The sequence below is a fragment of the Vombatus ursinus genome, unplaced genomic scaffold, assembly GCF_900497805.2.
Source record: "Vombatus ursinus unplaced genomic scaffold, bare-nosed wombat genome assembly UNPS02014801.1, whole genome shotgun sequence".
In the NCBI taxonomy this organism is placed as follows: domain Eukaryota; kingdom Metazoa; phylum Chordata; class Mammalia; order Diprotodontia; family Vombatidae; genus Vombatus; species Vombatus ursinus.
In genome coordinates this window covers 26900164-26917481 of record NW_020954579.1, presented here as the reverse complement: position 1 = coordinate 26917481, position 17318 = coordinate 26900164, and the positions used below count along the sequence as shown (strand labels likewise).

At 35.1% G+C, this 17318-nt stretch overlaps 1 protein-coding gene across 2 annotated transcripts in view; it reads left to right on the top strand.

Annotated features, from left to right (window-relative positions):
- Window positions 1-17318, top strand: part of HELZ (helicase with zinc finger) — a 274664-nt gene that overhangs the window by 135974 nt on the left and 121372 nt on the right. For both annotated transcript variants that reach the window (XM_027872722.1, XM_027872721.1), the window contains exon 13: window positions 16173-16303. In XM_027872722.1, the coding sequence (XP_027728523.1) occupies window positions 16173-16303 (131 nt within the window). The remainder of the gene's footprint in view (window positions 1-16172; window positions 16304-17318) is intronic.

Sequence of the window (17318 nt, the reverse complement as noted above, 5' to 3'; positions counted from 1 at the left end):
TTCTGAGAGACCTATGATGTTTAGGTTGTCCCTATGCATCCAGTCTATGAGATCAGCATGTTTTGCTTTCATAGTTAGCATATTTTCTTTTAATGTAAGTGTTTTTTGCTTCTCTTCTCCTATGTTGTCCTTCACTTCTCTGTATTTGCCTTCCCAATCTGTTATTCTTTTATTTCTTTGGTGAGACATGCCATCATAAATTCCAGTTTTTTATTCTTTCTATTATTTTTGCTGTGTAGGCCAGACAGTCTTCTCCTCTTTTGAACAATTCTGCAACAGCATGTTGTGGTTCCATGTCATCCTCACATTCCATAGGGTCTTCTGTCTTAATGAATGTTGGATTATTTTCCCTTTTTTGCGGTATTTATTTATAGATTCCTGAACTCATTTCCTGGATTCGGAAACCATATTTCCTTCTGTTTTTACTTTTTTCCTGTCAATTTATCTGCTAATGTTGAAGGTTTTTGAATTTTTCCTTCCTGACATCTTTGATAATTTGTTTTTTTTTTCCTGATTTTGGGAAATATGTGGAAATATATGGACATTTAAGGACTACTTTTCTGGGCAAATGGGGGAAAAAAGTATGCATATTCTCAGAATCACATGGAATTTTTACATAAAATTGCCATGTATTGGGGTATAGAAATATTGCTCATAAACAATTTATTCTACAAAAGATAGATTCAATTACAAATTGCTCCTTAAAAACATAAGGAACAAATTAAATAGATGGAATAATATTCAGTGCTTATGGTGAGGCCATGCTAGTATAATAAAAATGACTATAATATCAAAATTAATTTGTAATGGTATACTAATCAAATTACTAAGGGGATACTTTATAGGACTTGATAAAATAATTATAAAATTCATTTGGAAAAACAGAAGAAAACAAAAGGGAGTAGGAATGAAGGGAGAATAGCACTTCCAGGCCACAAACTATATTATAAAGTAGCAGTCATTAAAAGCATGTGGTATTGGTTTAAAACAGAGAACTAGATCAGTGGAACAAATTAGATTAGAGAGAATCATAAACAATAGAATTCAATAACCCAGGCTGTGATAAAGTGGAAAACATAAATTAACCAGGAAAAAAATCCTTTTTTTGATAAAAACTGCTGGGAAAGCTGGAAAACAGTCTGGCATAAATCAAGCTTAGTTTAATCCCTTATATTGTATTCCATAGTACATTTTGAATGGATACACAACCTTAATATTAATGAACATACATTAAAGAAAATTTGAAGAGAAATAGATAACATACGTAACTATGGGTAAGAGATTTATTCTTCACAAATGAGATATAGGTAATTATAAAAGAAAAAATAGATATAGTCAGATAACACTGATTATTTGAAACTGAAAAACTTCCTCAGAGACAAAATTAATGTACCTGGGAGAAGAATGGAAGTGGTTAAATGGTGCCTGGATCTCAAAATGTCTCAGCCCAAGCTGAGCAATTCAATAGTTCACCAGCCTAGGTCACTGCCCCAGGCGACTTCTGTGTGGCCAAAATTGGCCTCAGCTGGATGCTGAGTTCTTTCACTTAGGCTTTGTGGAGTGCTCGCAACCCTCCATCTGCCACTCTCCCCACCTCTCCCCATGTCCTGTCCTGCTCTCTCTATTCCTCAGTTCTCTGGCCTAGCACTGGAAGTTCAGAGAGCTGTTGTACTGCTGCTATGGCATTTTCTTTCCTGGCACTGGAGCTTTGCTGTTGTTGTCTTCTCCCATGCTGCTCTATAGTGTCTGCATCAGGACCAGCAAGCAGTTCAGAGCTTTGCAGCACTAGTATTACGTGGTTGTGGCCCCTTTCAGGCTTTTGCTTCTGATAGGCTGCCTGCCATGTTGGTTGAGCAAACTTCCACAACCTAGAGTTGGAGTCTTCATAGCACTGGAAAGAGGGAGAGGGAAACTGTATGGAGTTGGGTTTTATTGTAGGTCTTTGGGTCTGCTACTCTTGCCTCACTGTCTATATAGTAGGAGGTGAGAGCGGAGTGCTGAATGAGCTCAGTGTCAGTTGGTGTTATTTAATGGGGGGGGTGTGTGTGTGTGCGTGTGCGTGTTTTAATCTTCTTTTGAATTCTAGATGTCCTAGACAATGGAGACAGCTGAAGCTACTTTATTTTTGGTTGTATAATTTCAGTTTTGGATAAGTTTGAGAGGTCATAGAAAATGTCTAGTCCTTCATCTTTTTCCTCATGTGACCTGGAAGTCCCTCTTGGTTTGTGAGAAAAGGTGCTAAATTTTATTTGTGGCCTGAATTTCTGATTTAACTCCTAATTCTCCTACAGACACTAAAGTTTACTATACATAGAGTTAGTAGGTTATCTCAGGGCCTTTGTTTAGCACTTCATATATTCTAGTGTCTTACATCTATGGGATTGGTTAGCAGACACATGCTCAGAGATAGCATAGACCCTAACAAAATGAGGGAGGTGATGTTTAAACTAGGCCTTAGGAAGATGGACACAATGTTGTTAACTGGCAGACATGGAAAGGATGGATAAAGTTCCCTACCTTTTAACAACTATAAATAATACAAGCAAAATCTCAGTGGCAAGAGTTATTGCAGCATATTTTTGAAGAAAGTGAGTAGTCTACTTTGGTTAGAGTGTAGACTATGCAAAAGGAATAGTGTGAGATGAAGCTGAAAAGTTGATACTTTCTAGAATTTGTAGGAATTTGAACATCAGACTAAGGAAGTTGGATTTTATTTTATTAGCACTGGTGAACCACCTAAGGTTTTTTAAGTATAGTTTTTTATTCTGAACTTTATAAATACCAAATAAAATGAACGTTTCCAAATAATAAGTAGAACAGAAGAAGAGAATTTAAAATGATTCTAAAAACTCTCTTATTTGTTTTGATTTTTGGCCTTTTGTTGTTTTCTGTCTATTACAAAAATACTTCAATGACTGTTTTCCATCTCCTCTCTTCTCTCCCTTTTGGCTCTCCTGTCAGTAATTCCCCTCTCTGCAACATACCTTCCCCCAAAAATGAAGTAAAAAAAAAAAAGGAAAAGATAAAAGAATCCAAAATCATTGTAGCAAATAGACATAGTTTAGCAGAACAAATTTCTGCATTGGACATGTCCAAAAATGTATTCCTCATTCTATCAGGAGGTGGGTATCTTTCTGTTGTGAAATCATATGTTGTCATTGCATTGATCAGAGCTCCCATGTCTTGCAAAGTTTTCTTCATAGATTGTTTGCAGTTGTTATTGTATATTTCATTTCCTGATTCTACTTCAGTCTGGATCAGTTCATACAAATTTTCGTAGGCTTTTCGAAAGTGATTCATTTTGTCATTTTTTTAAAGGCATAAAAATATTCCATTTCATTGGTACACCATAATTTGTTAAGCCATTTTGCAATTGATAGGCAACACTTTAATTTTAGCGTCATAAATTTTTTGAGTTCTTGGGAGTATAAGCTTAGTAGGTTGTCCCTGGATCAAAGAGTATTCTTGATTTAGTAACTTTTAGGCCGGGTTTTAGATTGCTTTTCAGAATTGCAATACAAATGAACAGGTCCACTGGCAGTACATTAATGTTCCTGTCTTCCTGAAGTCCTTCCAAGGACTGTAATTTTCTTCTTTTAGTTACATTTGTGTATATGATGAATTAGAACCTGAAAGTTGTTTTAATTTGCATTTCTGAAATTGAAACATTTAAAAAAAATGAATTTTGATAGTTTGGATTTCTTCCTTTTAGAACTGCCTATTTATATCTTTTGATCATATTTTATATATTGATTGTTTTTTATATGTTCAAGTAATTTCTTTATTATCTTGGATAGCACACCTTTATCAGAAAAATATGCTGCAATGATTTTTTTTAGTTCACTGTTCACTTTATAATTATTTTTAAATAATTAATTAATTTTTAGTTTTCAGCATTCACTTCCATAAGATTTGGAGTTTTACATTTTCTCCCCAACCCTCTCCTTTCCACTCCCTAAGACAGTGTGCAGTGTGATATAGGCTCTACTTATTCATTCATATTAAGTATATTTTCCCATTAGTTGTGATATAAAGAACAATTAGAACTAATGGGAGGAACCACGAGAATGAAGCAACACCAAAAGAAAAGGAGAGCAAATAGTATGCTTCCATTTGCATTCAGACTCCATAGATGTTCTTTCTCTGGATGTGGATAGCATTTTCCATTGTGAGTCTTTTGGAGTTGTCTAAGATCCTTGCATTGCTGAGAAGAGCCAAGTCTATCAAAGTCAGTCATTGCAGTGTGGCTGTTTCTGTATTTAATATTCTCCTGGTTCTGCTCATTTCACTCAGCATCAGTTTGTATAAGTCTTTTCAGGTTTTTCTGAAGTCTACCTGCTAATCATTTCTTATAGCACAATAGTATTCCATTACATTCATATACCATAACTTGTTCAGCCGTTCCCCAATTGATGGACATCCCCTCAATTTCCAATTCTTTGCCACCACAGAAAGAGCTGCTATAAATATTTTTGTACATGTGGGTCTTTTTCCATTTTTATGATCTCTTTGGGATACAGCCCTAGAAGTGATATTGTTGGGTCAGAGGCTATGCACAATTTTATAGCCATTTGAACATAGTTCCAAATTGCTCTCCAGAATGGTTGGATCATTTCACAACTCTACCAACAATGCATTAGTGTTCCAATTTTCCCACCTCTTCTCCGACATTTATCATTTTCCTGTTTTGTCATGTTGGCCAATCTGATAGGTGTGATGTGGTACCTCAGAGTTGTTTTGATTTGCATTTCTCTAATCAATAGTGATTTAGAGCATTTTTTCATATGACTATAGATAAAATTTAATTTCTTCCTCTAAAAACTCCCTATTCATATCCTTTGATCATTTATCAATTGGGGAATGACTTGTATTCTTGTAAATTCAACTCAGTTCTTTATATATATAATGAGGCCTTTATCAGAGACACTGGTTATAAAATGTCTTTCCCTGTTTTCTGCTTCTTTCCTAATGTTGGTTGCATTGGCTTTGTTTGTCTAAGAACTTTTCAATTTAATGTAATCAAAATTATCCATTTTGCATTTCATAATGTTCTCTATAGGTCACAAATTCTTCCATTCTGCATAAATCTGACAGGTAAACTATTCCTTGCTCTCCCAGTTTGCTTATAGTATCAGTCTTTATATCTAAATTATGTACCCATTTTGACTTTATCTTGGTATAGGGTGTAAGATGTTGGTTTATGTCTAGTTTCTGCCATACTGTTTTCCAGTTTTCCCAACAGTTTTTGTTAAATAGTAATTTTTTATCCCGCAAGCTAGAGTCTTTGGATTTCTCAAACATTGACTGTGGTGTCTTGCATACCTAACCTGTTCCACTGATCCCCCACTCTATTTCTTACTTTATAATACAATTTAAGATCTGGTACAGTTAGGCTATCTTCCCTTATATTTCTTTTCATTAATTCCCTGATATTCTGGATCTTTTATTCTTCCGGGTGAATTTTATTATTGTTTTTTCTAGCTCTATAAGATAATTTTTGGTAGTTTGATTGCTATGGCACTGAATAAGTAAATTAATTTAGGTAGAATTGTCATTTTTATAGTATTAGCTTGGCCTTCCCATGAGCATCTGATATTTTTCCAGTTATTTAGATATGACTTTATTTGTATGAAAAGTGTTTTGTAATTCTATTCATATAGTTCTTGAGTCCCAAATATTTTATAATTTTTACAGTAGTTTTAAATGGAATTTCTCTTTCTGTCTCTTGCTGTTGGGCTTTGTTAGTAATATATAGAAATGCCAATGATATGTGTGGGTTTATTTTATATCCAGCAACTACCTTATAATTCTAATTGCATTGATTTTATTTGTGCAAAAGCTTTTCAATTTTATAATATCCTAGTTATCCATTTATTGCAACATTCTCTGTTCTTTGATTGGACGTGAATTGTTGCCTTATCCACAGATCTGAAAGGTAATTTTTTCTCTGTTCTTCTAATTTGTTTACCCCCTGGTTTGACCATATCATCTCCCTACTCAGTAAACTCTGGTGGTTCTCTGTTAACTCCAGAATCAAATGTTAAAAGTCTTCTGTTTAGTATTTAAAGCCCCTTTCTAAGTCTTGTCAAGTCTGCAAGTACTTAGCAGGTGTCAACTTCATAACAGGCATTGTGCTAAGCACTGGCTAAGCCCTTCTAGGCTTCTTACATTCAGTTTCCTCAACTTTAAAATGGAGATAATAGTTACCTCCTAGGGGTGTTGTGAGGATCAAATAAAGTAATATGTGTAAAGCATTTAGTGTAGTGCCTGACAATGTAGTAGGTGCCTAATAAATACTTGTTCCCACACAGTCGGTCTTTCTGTACATACTGTGCCGGTCTATTTACTGTTCCTTATATGATACTCTGTTTCTCAACTTTGTGTCTTTTTACTTGCTATCCTCCATTCCTGGAATGCTTTCCTTCCTTTCTTCCACTTTATGACTTCCTTCAAGATTAGGCTTGAAACCAACATTCTGCATTAGGTCTTTCCAGGTTCCCCACTGATAGTCCATGCTGTCTGAGATAATCTTTCATTTACCCTGTATATATCTTTTATGTACAATATTTTTTGTCTCCCTTATTAGCATGTGAGGTACTTTATAGCAGGGACTATGTTTTTGTCTTTCTTTATATCTAAAACACCTGTATAGTTCCCAGCATCTGATAAATGCTTAATTACTTGTTGTCTTGACTTCTTATTTTTACAAAGAGTTTATATAATATTGGAGTAAATTATTCTTTGAACATTTGATAGAATTCACTTGTAAAACAATCTGTTCCAAGGCTTTTTTCCCCTTTGGTAGTTCGTTTTTGATTCATTCAGTTTCTTTTTCTGATCTTGGACTATGGTATAATCTATTTCTTATTCTTTTGATCTTGCCAAATAGGAATGTAAGCAGTTTATCCTTTTTTAATTTCTTCTGATAGTTCATTCATCTTTAATTTTTTGTTTGCTTGTTTCTCTTGACTCATATTTTCATTCTAAAATTGCTGTGTAGCTTGGTCTTTTTGTCGGGAATATTTGGAAGTCTTCTTTTTCATTAAGGGTCCATTTTTTTCGGCCTTTAGGATTGTACTTAGTTTTGCTAGGTAAGTTATTCTTCAATATAATCCTATGTGATGTCTAGGTTCTTCTTTTTGATCATGGTTTTCAGGTAGTCTGGTGATTCTTAAATTATGTCTTTTCAATGTGTTTTCCACATTAGTTGTTTTTGCTGTGTTGATAGCTTATATTTTCTTCTATGCTGTTTTTTAATATTTCTTGTTTCATGGAATCATCAACTTCTATTTGGTCAGTTCTGATTTTCAGGGAGTTTTATTTCTTGGGTACAGTTTTATACCTTTTTTCAAGCTGTTAATTCTTTTTCCAAGTTTTTCTTTCATAGCTCATTTCTTTTCACATTTTTTTCCCCTTTAGTTCTGTCATTTCATTATAATTAATTACTTCATGGAGTTCCCAAAGATGCTTGTGTGTTCATGTTAGTTCTAGGCAGTGTGTGTGCTAGCTGATGAGGATTGAAAGATAAAAAATGAAAAGATCTCTGCCCTCAAGGAACTTCCATCCAGAAGGGGTTAAAATATTACACAGGGGACAAGGGAGAAATCAGACAAAGTGATCTAGATCTAATAATACTTGAGAAAGAAAAGAAAATTAACAACTGAGGGTTTAAAGGAAGACTTTGCAGAGGAGGTAGCACCTGAACTGAACCTTGAAGGAAGACAGGAATTTTGAAAATTTGAAAAAAGAAGGGTGCATTATTCATTTGTATTTGTCTAAATTCTTCTGGTTCTCTTTCCATTCTATTTCATATTGTGGCATGAGGACTGGGTATAGGAACTAGAGCTGTGAATTAATTGACACACACACACAGACACACACACACACACACACACATTTCCCTGATTAGGAAGCTCTTTCTGCCAATGCAGATCAGTTCCTTTTTGCAAATGAGTCTTAAAGAGTTATCTAGAGACTGGGCATAGTGATGCATACCTGCATTCCCTTCTGCTGAGAGGTTGAAGCTGGTAGATTGTTTGAACTCAGGAGTTCTGTGCCATAGTAGGGATAAAGGTATTCCCATTAATTTTGGAACCAATATGTTGAGCCTCTGGCGAGGGGAGAGGAATGCCAGGCTGCCTAAGGAAGGAGGAACTGACCCACCAGAAGTGGAGCATGTCAAAGTGCTGTGATCAGCAGTACAGCTTCAGCCTTTCAGTGATGGCTGGACGTTAAGTCTGAGAGAGATGGGAGGACACAATTTCGGAAAACAAAAAAGTTACATAGAGCATTGAGGGATTAAGTAAATTGCTGAGATTTATATAGGCTGTAATACCATGATTTGTTCAGCCATTCCTCAGTTGCTCTTATTTTGTTTCCAATTCATTACTAGAACAAAAAGTGTTGCTATAAATATTCTTGTACATAATAGATCTTTTCCCTGTGTCCTTAACTTCTTTGCAGTATTTTCCTAACAGTAGTAATGCTATATCAAATGATATGTAAAATTTCAGTGACTTTTTGAGCATAGTTCCAAGTTACATTCCAGAATGTTTGAACCAATTTGTTGCTACCTTTCATATTTGTGACTGAGATGGAATGAAGGTATATGTCATTGCATTTAAGGAGTAAGGAGTATTCTGACACCTCCATGACGGGTTTATATGAGATGGGAGGAATGCCGTGAGGGAAGGTACAGTCAATGCTGGAGAATGTAACCAGAATGTGTTGTCAAAGTAGAGTCAGATCTCAGTCAGGGTTAATAAATGGAATGAATATGTGAGTAAGATATCCAGAATGAAGGACTTAACAGACAGCAAAGGTATGGGGATGGGCAGAATTATTGTGAGACAGAGATTAGATAAGGGGGTTAGTTTCTTACAAATGACTGGTATTTGATTAGTATAGGCATAAGGAGAGAAACAGGAGAGGCCCATGGTGTAATAGTAGGTGACAGATGAATGAATGAAGCTCACAATATACTGGAGGATGTTGTAGAGGGGACTTTCTCAGCTTAGATCTCTTCTGTCCTCCTGAGAGCTTGGCACTCAGGGCAAGGAGAGGACAAGAGTGGGGCTAGAAGATAATCTTCTCCTTCCCTCTTTCCTTTTTTATCCCCAACCAGTGGGGGACAACTGTTCTCATTTTTAGGAGTGGCTGTTGGAATGGGGCTGGACTCGTGGAGCTTGGTGATGGGCAGTGGTCCCTTTAAAGGTCAGATAGTATTAGTGAGTTGAACCTTTGTTTCTTAAGGCTTTGCTGATTAACTCAATTGTAATTTTGCAACTCCAGACTTTTTTAATTGTAGGCACAACTGGTATTGTGTATTCTCAATCTGTGTTAGATTTTCATTAAGCTGAAAAAGTACTTTTTAAAGGAGGGTTACAGTTTCCTTGTTTTGTCTGTGACCAGTAATAATCTCTTAATTGTCAATCCAATGGCCTTTTCTCACTTCTTATCCTTGACTTTTCTGCTAGATTTTACACTGTTGACTACACCTCTTTTCTTCTTTGGCTCTCCTCGATTTTGTGGTAGGATATGGATCTAGTTCTTCTATCTCTTTGTTCACACCTTTTCAATCTTCTTTCCTAGTTTCACTTTTCATTGCCTAAATATGAACATTCTCCCAAGGCCTTTTTTCTCAGCACCCTGCTTTTCTCTACAATGTAACATCTCTTTTGGCCATTTTATCTAAGTCTCATGGCTTCAATTATCATCTCTGTAACACTGATTTCCAAATTTATGTATCTCTACTTCCAGCTTCTGTCTCTGGTCCTGCATTTCCATTTGCTTGTTCATTGGTACCAGGGTTTCTCCATAGATGTTCTGCAGGACATGCAACAAGTATTTGAAGATTTTCATTGGAAAGTTGACTATTAACAAAAACTTGTCACCAATGCAGGAATCATTTCAGAATCAGCTTCTATGTGTAGTCAGACCATCTACCAGTTAGAACACAGGTCAGAATCAATATCCAGTTATAACTAAGGATGAAAATGAGAAGAAAACATGTATAAAATTGTAATGGCTTTAATCTGACCTGTTCAATCAAGCCATCAATCACTTGTAGTGATTCCGCCAGTCTTCCCAGCTTCATCTTTTCCAGTGCCACTTTTGTTTGACCTTAATCATCATCACTTTTCCTGGCAAAATTTTAACCTAGTTGAAGCAGTTTTTGCAATAAGAAGGCAGAAGAGCCAGAAATTACCTTAGCCAGCAAAAGGCTTTAATTTCCTTGCCAAGTGCAAAGACATCACAGCCAAGAGAAGTGCCAGTTTGAAATAGTCATTTGTAAAGCACAGGGAGGAATTTCAGATTATAAGCAATATCATCTCTTGAAAGCAACAGAAATAAAAATGATTTACAGAACACTTAATTAAGACATCATCCCAAGAGAAGAAACTGGAATAGATTTTTCAGCATTAATATCATTATCATTATTTATTGTTATATATTTCATCAATGACCATGGAGTTTTTTGACATTTGAGATTGACATTTGTATCACTGTAATTTCTAGGAAAATAAAAATGTAATAAAAATACTTATAGATCAATTCTATTTTTCTTCAGTTTGTTGTCTTCCTTCAAGTTTTGTATGTGAATTCTCTTGGGATGATTGGTTCCCAGTGAGAGGGGAACGAAATAAAAGTGGCTCCTGAAACAATAAAGTTGGAAAGTGGGGCTTGATCATTCCAAGTATACAGTGGAGGTAGTCCATGCTGGAGGTGACCCATTCTTAAATGTAGTGAGAAATTATTTTATAAGATATCCTATGGAAGATAACCTAAAGAATAGTAAAATAAACCATGGAAGATACTACTCTTCAAAAAGGATTTGAGAGGACATCAACAACTACTTATCCACATGCTTCAGTCTCTTATCTCTGTAATTTTTTTGAAAATCAGATTTATGTGTATTGATGGTATGTTTAATGAAGTTATGTGGATATGATGGGAATACTTTCTGTAAATGATACTGTATGGAAGATCACACTATTACAGTCATATAATTGACTTAAAAGTGGCAAAGATAAATGATCCTCCTGGTTTTTTTTTTTTTAATCTACTCAAAAGCATTTAACCCTGTAGAATAAAATATAGTATTAAAAGCTCTCCTTGGATGAGGAGTATCTCCTTGTCCTTATGTATGTATCTCTTTGATATAGAATGTATGTAAAGATCATACAAAAGTCCTTGATCAAAACAACCCATTTCTGATTGATGATATCAATCAAGGCATAAAAAATGGAGACAAATGCTTATCAAAGGTATTTAATTATCATAAGGGAGGATATCCAGCAACAGGACCAAGTGTCAGAGATTTTCTGTAGAGCGTGAGTTCCTCCAGATGTTTCTACTTAAAGATGATGTGATGATTGTATCAAGCCTCAGAACATTACAGGGCCCCTTCAGTGAGTTCCCCGTTTACCCGATTTATACAAGAAAAACTAACTGGATGAAGAATGTGTATTGTATGGAGTGGATGGCCAGTGCATTGAATTAAAGAATATATCTGGGACAGATGGTTGGTGGATTGAGCCCAGAATTAAAGTTAATATTGATCTAATAATCTCCAAATCCATTAGTTTTTTAATTCCCACTCTCTGTGACCTTTCTGTAGCCTTTGACACTGTTGATCACTCTCCCACAATTGTCCTTGATACTCTCTTTTTTTCTTAGTTTTCAGGACACCACTCTTTCTTGGTTCTCCTACTTATCTGACTGCTCTTTCTCAGTCTCCTTTGCTGGATCATTATCCAGCTCATGTCCTCTAACCACAGCTGTCCCACAGGGTTCAGTCTTGGTCCTTGTTTTTTTTTTCTCCCTCTAAACTACCTTACTTGGTGATCTCATCTTCCATGGATTTGAGTTTCTGCTAATGATTCTCAATTTTACCTGTCCTGCCCTAACTACTGTGCTGACTTTCAGCCTTGCATTTCCAAATGCTTTTCAGATATCTCAGACTGGATGTCCAGTAAACACAACATGTCCAAAACTGAACCTAACTGTCTTTCCTCTTAAACCTTCCCTACCTCCTACCTTCCCTGTTATTGTAGAGGGCAACACCATCCTCCCATTTCCTTTGGCTTGCAAGCTAGGCGTCATCCTCAACTCCTCACTATCTCTCACCCACCACATTCAATCTATTAACAAGTTCTGTCAATTTCACCTTTGCAACATCTCTGAATATGCTCCCTTCCTTCCTCTGACACTATCAGGACTCTAGTGCAGACCCTCATCACTTCATGCCTGGACTATTGCAATAGCTTGCTAGTGGGTCTGACTCCTTCAAGTCTTTTCCTCCCTCCAATCCATTCTCCATTCAGCCCCTAAAGTGATTTTCCTAAAGCTCAGGTGCCACCATGTCAACCCTCCAACCCCCCTCAGTAAACACTGGTGGCTCCCTATTTCCTCCAAGATCAAATACAAAATCTGTTTGGTGTTAAAAGCCCTTAATAACTTATCCCTCTCCTACCTTTCCAGTTTTTTTATACCTTACTCTCTACTATGTACTCTTTGATCCAGTGACTCTGAATTCTTTGCTGTTGTATGAATATGATACTCCATCTCTTAACTTTGGCCATCTTCTCTTGTTGTCCTCCATACCTGGAATATTCTCCCTCCTCATCTCTGCCTACTGGCTTACCTGACTTCCTTACATCACAACTGAAATGCTATTTTCTACAGGAAGCCTCTTTTCCCAACTCTTCTTAATCTTACTGCCTTCTCTCTGTTAATTATTTCCTATTCTGTATTTCTGTTCATATTTGTTTGTTTATTGCTTCCCCAATTAAATTGTGAGGGCATGAACTGTCTTTTCCCTTTTTTTGTACCTATATAGCACTAAGCACAGCGTTTGGCATATGTTAGGTGCTTAATAAATGTTTATTAACAGACTCATTCAGAGGAAGAGAGCAGACTGGATTTCACTTGGATATTGTACAGTATTTTCAATTATCAAGCTATACCTGTGGCAGAAAAATTTATCTTAAAAAATGTCCTCTGTGATGCTATGTGATGTGAATTATGTGTAATTACATTAACTTCTGAAGCATTAAAGTTGTAGATGACCCAAAGAGCAATAAAATGAAGCATGGTTGATGAAATAAACTGCAGCATATTTTCCAGTGATAAACTATGTGCAGGGAAGGACATAAGGGAATTCATCAAAGAAATGTATGGTTGGAAAACAGGATGGCCATTCATGTAACCATATTGAAGGATAATAGATAGCCCGATGGATGTATTAGTATCTGAAACATACATATAGCTAGAGGATGGCCTCTAACGCTTTGGAAAAGCATGTACTCTATGAAAGATCTGTGGGAGAATATGGAGAAAAATTATATAGGATGAGAAAACATGGATAGATATCATCTATAACAGTAGAGAAAATGTCTCTGATATTTGTATTGCTAAGATTAGTGCAATAGTCTGTATTTTACTAAGTGCTTAGTAAATGCTTTTTCATTCATTCTTTCAATGAACAGGTCACGGAACTATTGAAATATTTAAAAATAGCTGAAATATATGTTGAGTATATAATTCAATAAAATCCCCAGACCTTTTTCACAGGAACTTTTCTTTAGTGTAACATTTAGTGAAAAGGTAGCTTATGTCACCTAACATTGACTTCCTTGTCCATAGGATTGAAGGAAACCTACAATTATAAAGTCAGCTTTATAATCATATTCAGAGTACTCGATGTATATCGTCTTAATTTTCAATTGCATAGAAATTTATGTTCACCTAATAAATTTCCATATCATTTAATGATCATTTCTTCTTATGTACTGGAGTTCTTTGATAATCATGTATAGTTAGTTTTTCTATAGGAAGAATCCCTTTCTTATTCTCCTGGGTGACTGGGCCAGATGCTAGGTTTAGGCCTTTGACTGCTCTAAGGAGCCGTAGGAGATGATATAATATAATATAATGGAAAGTCATGGATTCATTGTGTGGTTTTGGGCAAATCCGTTAACCTCTCTGGACCTTTGTAAAACAAGGGAGTTAGACTAGATGGTCTAGCGCTGGAAGTCTCTGGTAATTTATACTGTTTCTGACATAGTGGGTTGTTTTTATGATGATAATTATTAATAGATTGGTTATTGAGATGGCTTTGTTTTAGAGGGCTTAAAATGGAAGGAGTCCCTTTTAGTTGGAGATTGTTACTTAGATAATCTAAGTCATTAAGTTCTAATGGCTAATTGCTCTACATTATGGTATTAATCAGTTTTAAAATAGCTGATTTGGCCTCTGGTTTGAAAAAAGGATTAGCCTAGTTAATTCAGTTTTGAACAAAGTCTCTTGGCCTCATAGATTTTTCTTTTTCAACATCTTTATTTGACTGTTTTTTCCTTGGCATGAGTTTAATTGTTTTTAAAAAATAGTACCTTTTTCCTCTGTATGGTTGGAGTAGAAATATGTAATACATTCAGCAATAATTAATAATTATCTTTTCATTTGAAGTAACCTGTGACATATTTTTTTGTTTTCAGATTTTCGCATCATTTTCTTTTCCAGTTCAGTGATATGCCATTTGTCTTTAAACTTGGGTAGGGAAATCAATTTATCATATACTAGAAAGGAAAACTTGTAAGTAGGATCTGTTTTTCAAATGTAATTGTGAGGACATCAAGGTAGATTATCGAGAGACTGGTAGGGTATTTTCTGAAATCAGTTTAGGGAGAAATTAATCTAAAATAAATTATACTTTAATTGTCATAATGTCATAATGTTCTGAATAGAGATTTAAAAAAAGGAGAGCCAAAAAATTTTAAAAATTGCCTATGGTTACACAAGAGAAAGAGTGCTCTGATCAATTTATAGGCTGTAGCCTATTTGCAAGTATTCTGCTGTAGTGGAGACAGGTTTCACAGCGCTATCCATTTAGATTATTGAACTTAAAAAAAAAAATTACTTTGACTCTGTGCTTACTGACCAGCCTTCTGATTAATTTGATTTTTTTTTTGGCTTCCAAGGTTTATTTCAACTTTGTATCTATGACTGTGTAATCATTGTATAGTATTAATTTGATTTTCCATGTAGATTTTCCTAGTGGGAAGAAAATGTGATAGCTAATTAATATTAATATTCAGTCTATTCCACAGTTATATTTCTTGTAAAACTACTGGCATTCTGTGATCCTGTTGAGTCCTCTGAATTTGGTTACAATGAGTTGGTTTCTCAGAGTCTAATTACCTACAGATATGCAAACTAATCAATTCTGGTTCCTGAGCCTTCAAAACTTGAGGACCTAACCCTAGATTCTAGATGACTGACCAAGATTATACCATGTGCTAAAATCTGAACAGCTAGCTGGCCTCTTTCTTTAACATAATAAACAGAAAAATAGCATGATTCCAAATATTACCATAATCATGGTGAACAAAATTGGGAAGCATTTCCCTTTTGGCAGCTCCAATTAAATCGAAAAAGTATTTAGTAAGGATAAAATATAGAATCACTTTTTTGGCTTGTAGAGCCCCTTACAACCTGTATTCTTCCTACCTTTATAGCCGCCTTACACATTTAGTCTCTGAGCCTTTGTGTTGGTTGTTCCCCCTCCCTAGAATGCCTCTTTGGCTTTCTTCTAGATTCAGCTTAAGCACCATCTTCTATAGCAGGTCTTTTCCAACCCTTTCAGCTTCCCATTTAAGGTTACCTTCCAGAGTTAAGGAGACCTGAGTTTGAATCCTGCCACATATACTTACTACTTGTGTAACCCTAGATAAGTCATTTAACCTCTGTCTGCCTCAGTTTCCTCATTTGTATAAAAGGAATAATATAATAATATCTCCCATGGTTATTGTGAGGATAAAAAGTGCTATACATTATTATGTTAGCTTTTTGAGGACAGGAACCCTTTTTACTTTTGCTTTGTGTCCACACTGCTTAACACTGTGCTTATTCCATAGTAAGCACTTAATGCTTACTGATTGATTGATTGATTGATTTGTACTGGTAGAGGAAGTTCCTTGCCAAGAGACCTACACAGAGAACAATTAAAGAAAAATGTAGGACAAATAAGGCATTGTCCTAGGCAGTAGGGTTAAAAAGACAAAGCAGAAAAGTAGTCTCTTTCCCCTAACATGTGTAAAGAGCTGTGTATATACATTCCTATGTAGATATTTACCATTATACTTAAAGGTTTTCTGTATTTTTGGTTGCAGGTTGAACTTCAGTTTCAATTAAATCGATTACCACTCTGTGAAATGCATTATGCTTTGGACAGGATCAAAGACAACAGTATTCTGTTTCCAGATGTTAGCATGACCCCCACCATACCTTGGAGTCCTAACAGGTATAATAATGTAAAAAAATGTAATACGTGAAACTCATATTAATGCCATATTGGATTTTTTCATATTAGCTAAGGTGTGTTCTGAAACACAAGTGTACTTTGTATAAAATCTTCATTTGGCATTGTGGTAATGTAGGAGGAGTAAATGAAAGTGCTGTTGATATGAAAACAAAGTTAAAATATCAGAGATTCACAATCAGTTTTCTGCCTTTCTTTAAACAAAAGAATCATGGTGTATTTTTTTGATTGTATTAATTTGATGGTGTTGAAACAAAATCTAATACCAGAAATACTTTTCTGCAAATTATGGAAATATGACTTTTCAGATCTTTTCTAAATTTGTTCTCATAGATTATTTTTCACAAGATAGTTTTGTTTCATGTACTAGTTACTTCCAAATAGATTAATATGTAAATTATATTTTCCTTGTGTTATGTCTGTCACATTGACGACTGACGAATAACATACATTTTCTTCAAAAAAGTTACTACTTTGAAATACTATTTAAACATGGTAACTACTACTTATTAGACTAGATACTTTTTAACCATAGTCCATAGTCTGACTATACTCATGAAGATGAAATCAAAGGACCTGGGTTCAAATTCCAGCTTTGTCACTTATACTTGTGTAACCCCGGGCAAGTCTTTTCACTTCTTTGAGCCTGTTTTCTTGCCTATAAAATGAGATTGTTGTTATAGATGACCTTTGAGGTGCCTTTCATTTCTACCTTGAAGACTCTATAATCTTATTAAACAGATAGGGAAATTGATTTCATGTTTTTTCTACTTATTGGTTTTCCATAAATTGCCAGTAGCCATGGTCATTTTTATATGTGACTGAACTTAAGCTGGTATTAGGAGTGCTAATTTGATTTGAAAAAATATTTACTCTTTAACAATTAATAGACATGAAACTAAAATGAACAACTGTAGTTTGTATCACACTTAAAATACTGTTATAATGCTCTGATTGTATGTGCAATCCATTTTATATATCCTTTAATGTTCTTTGG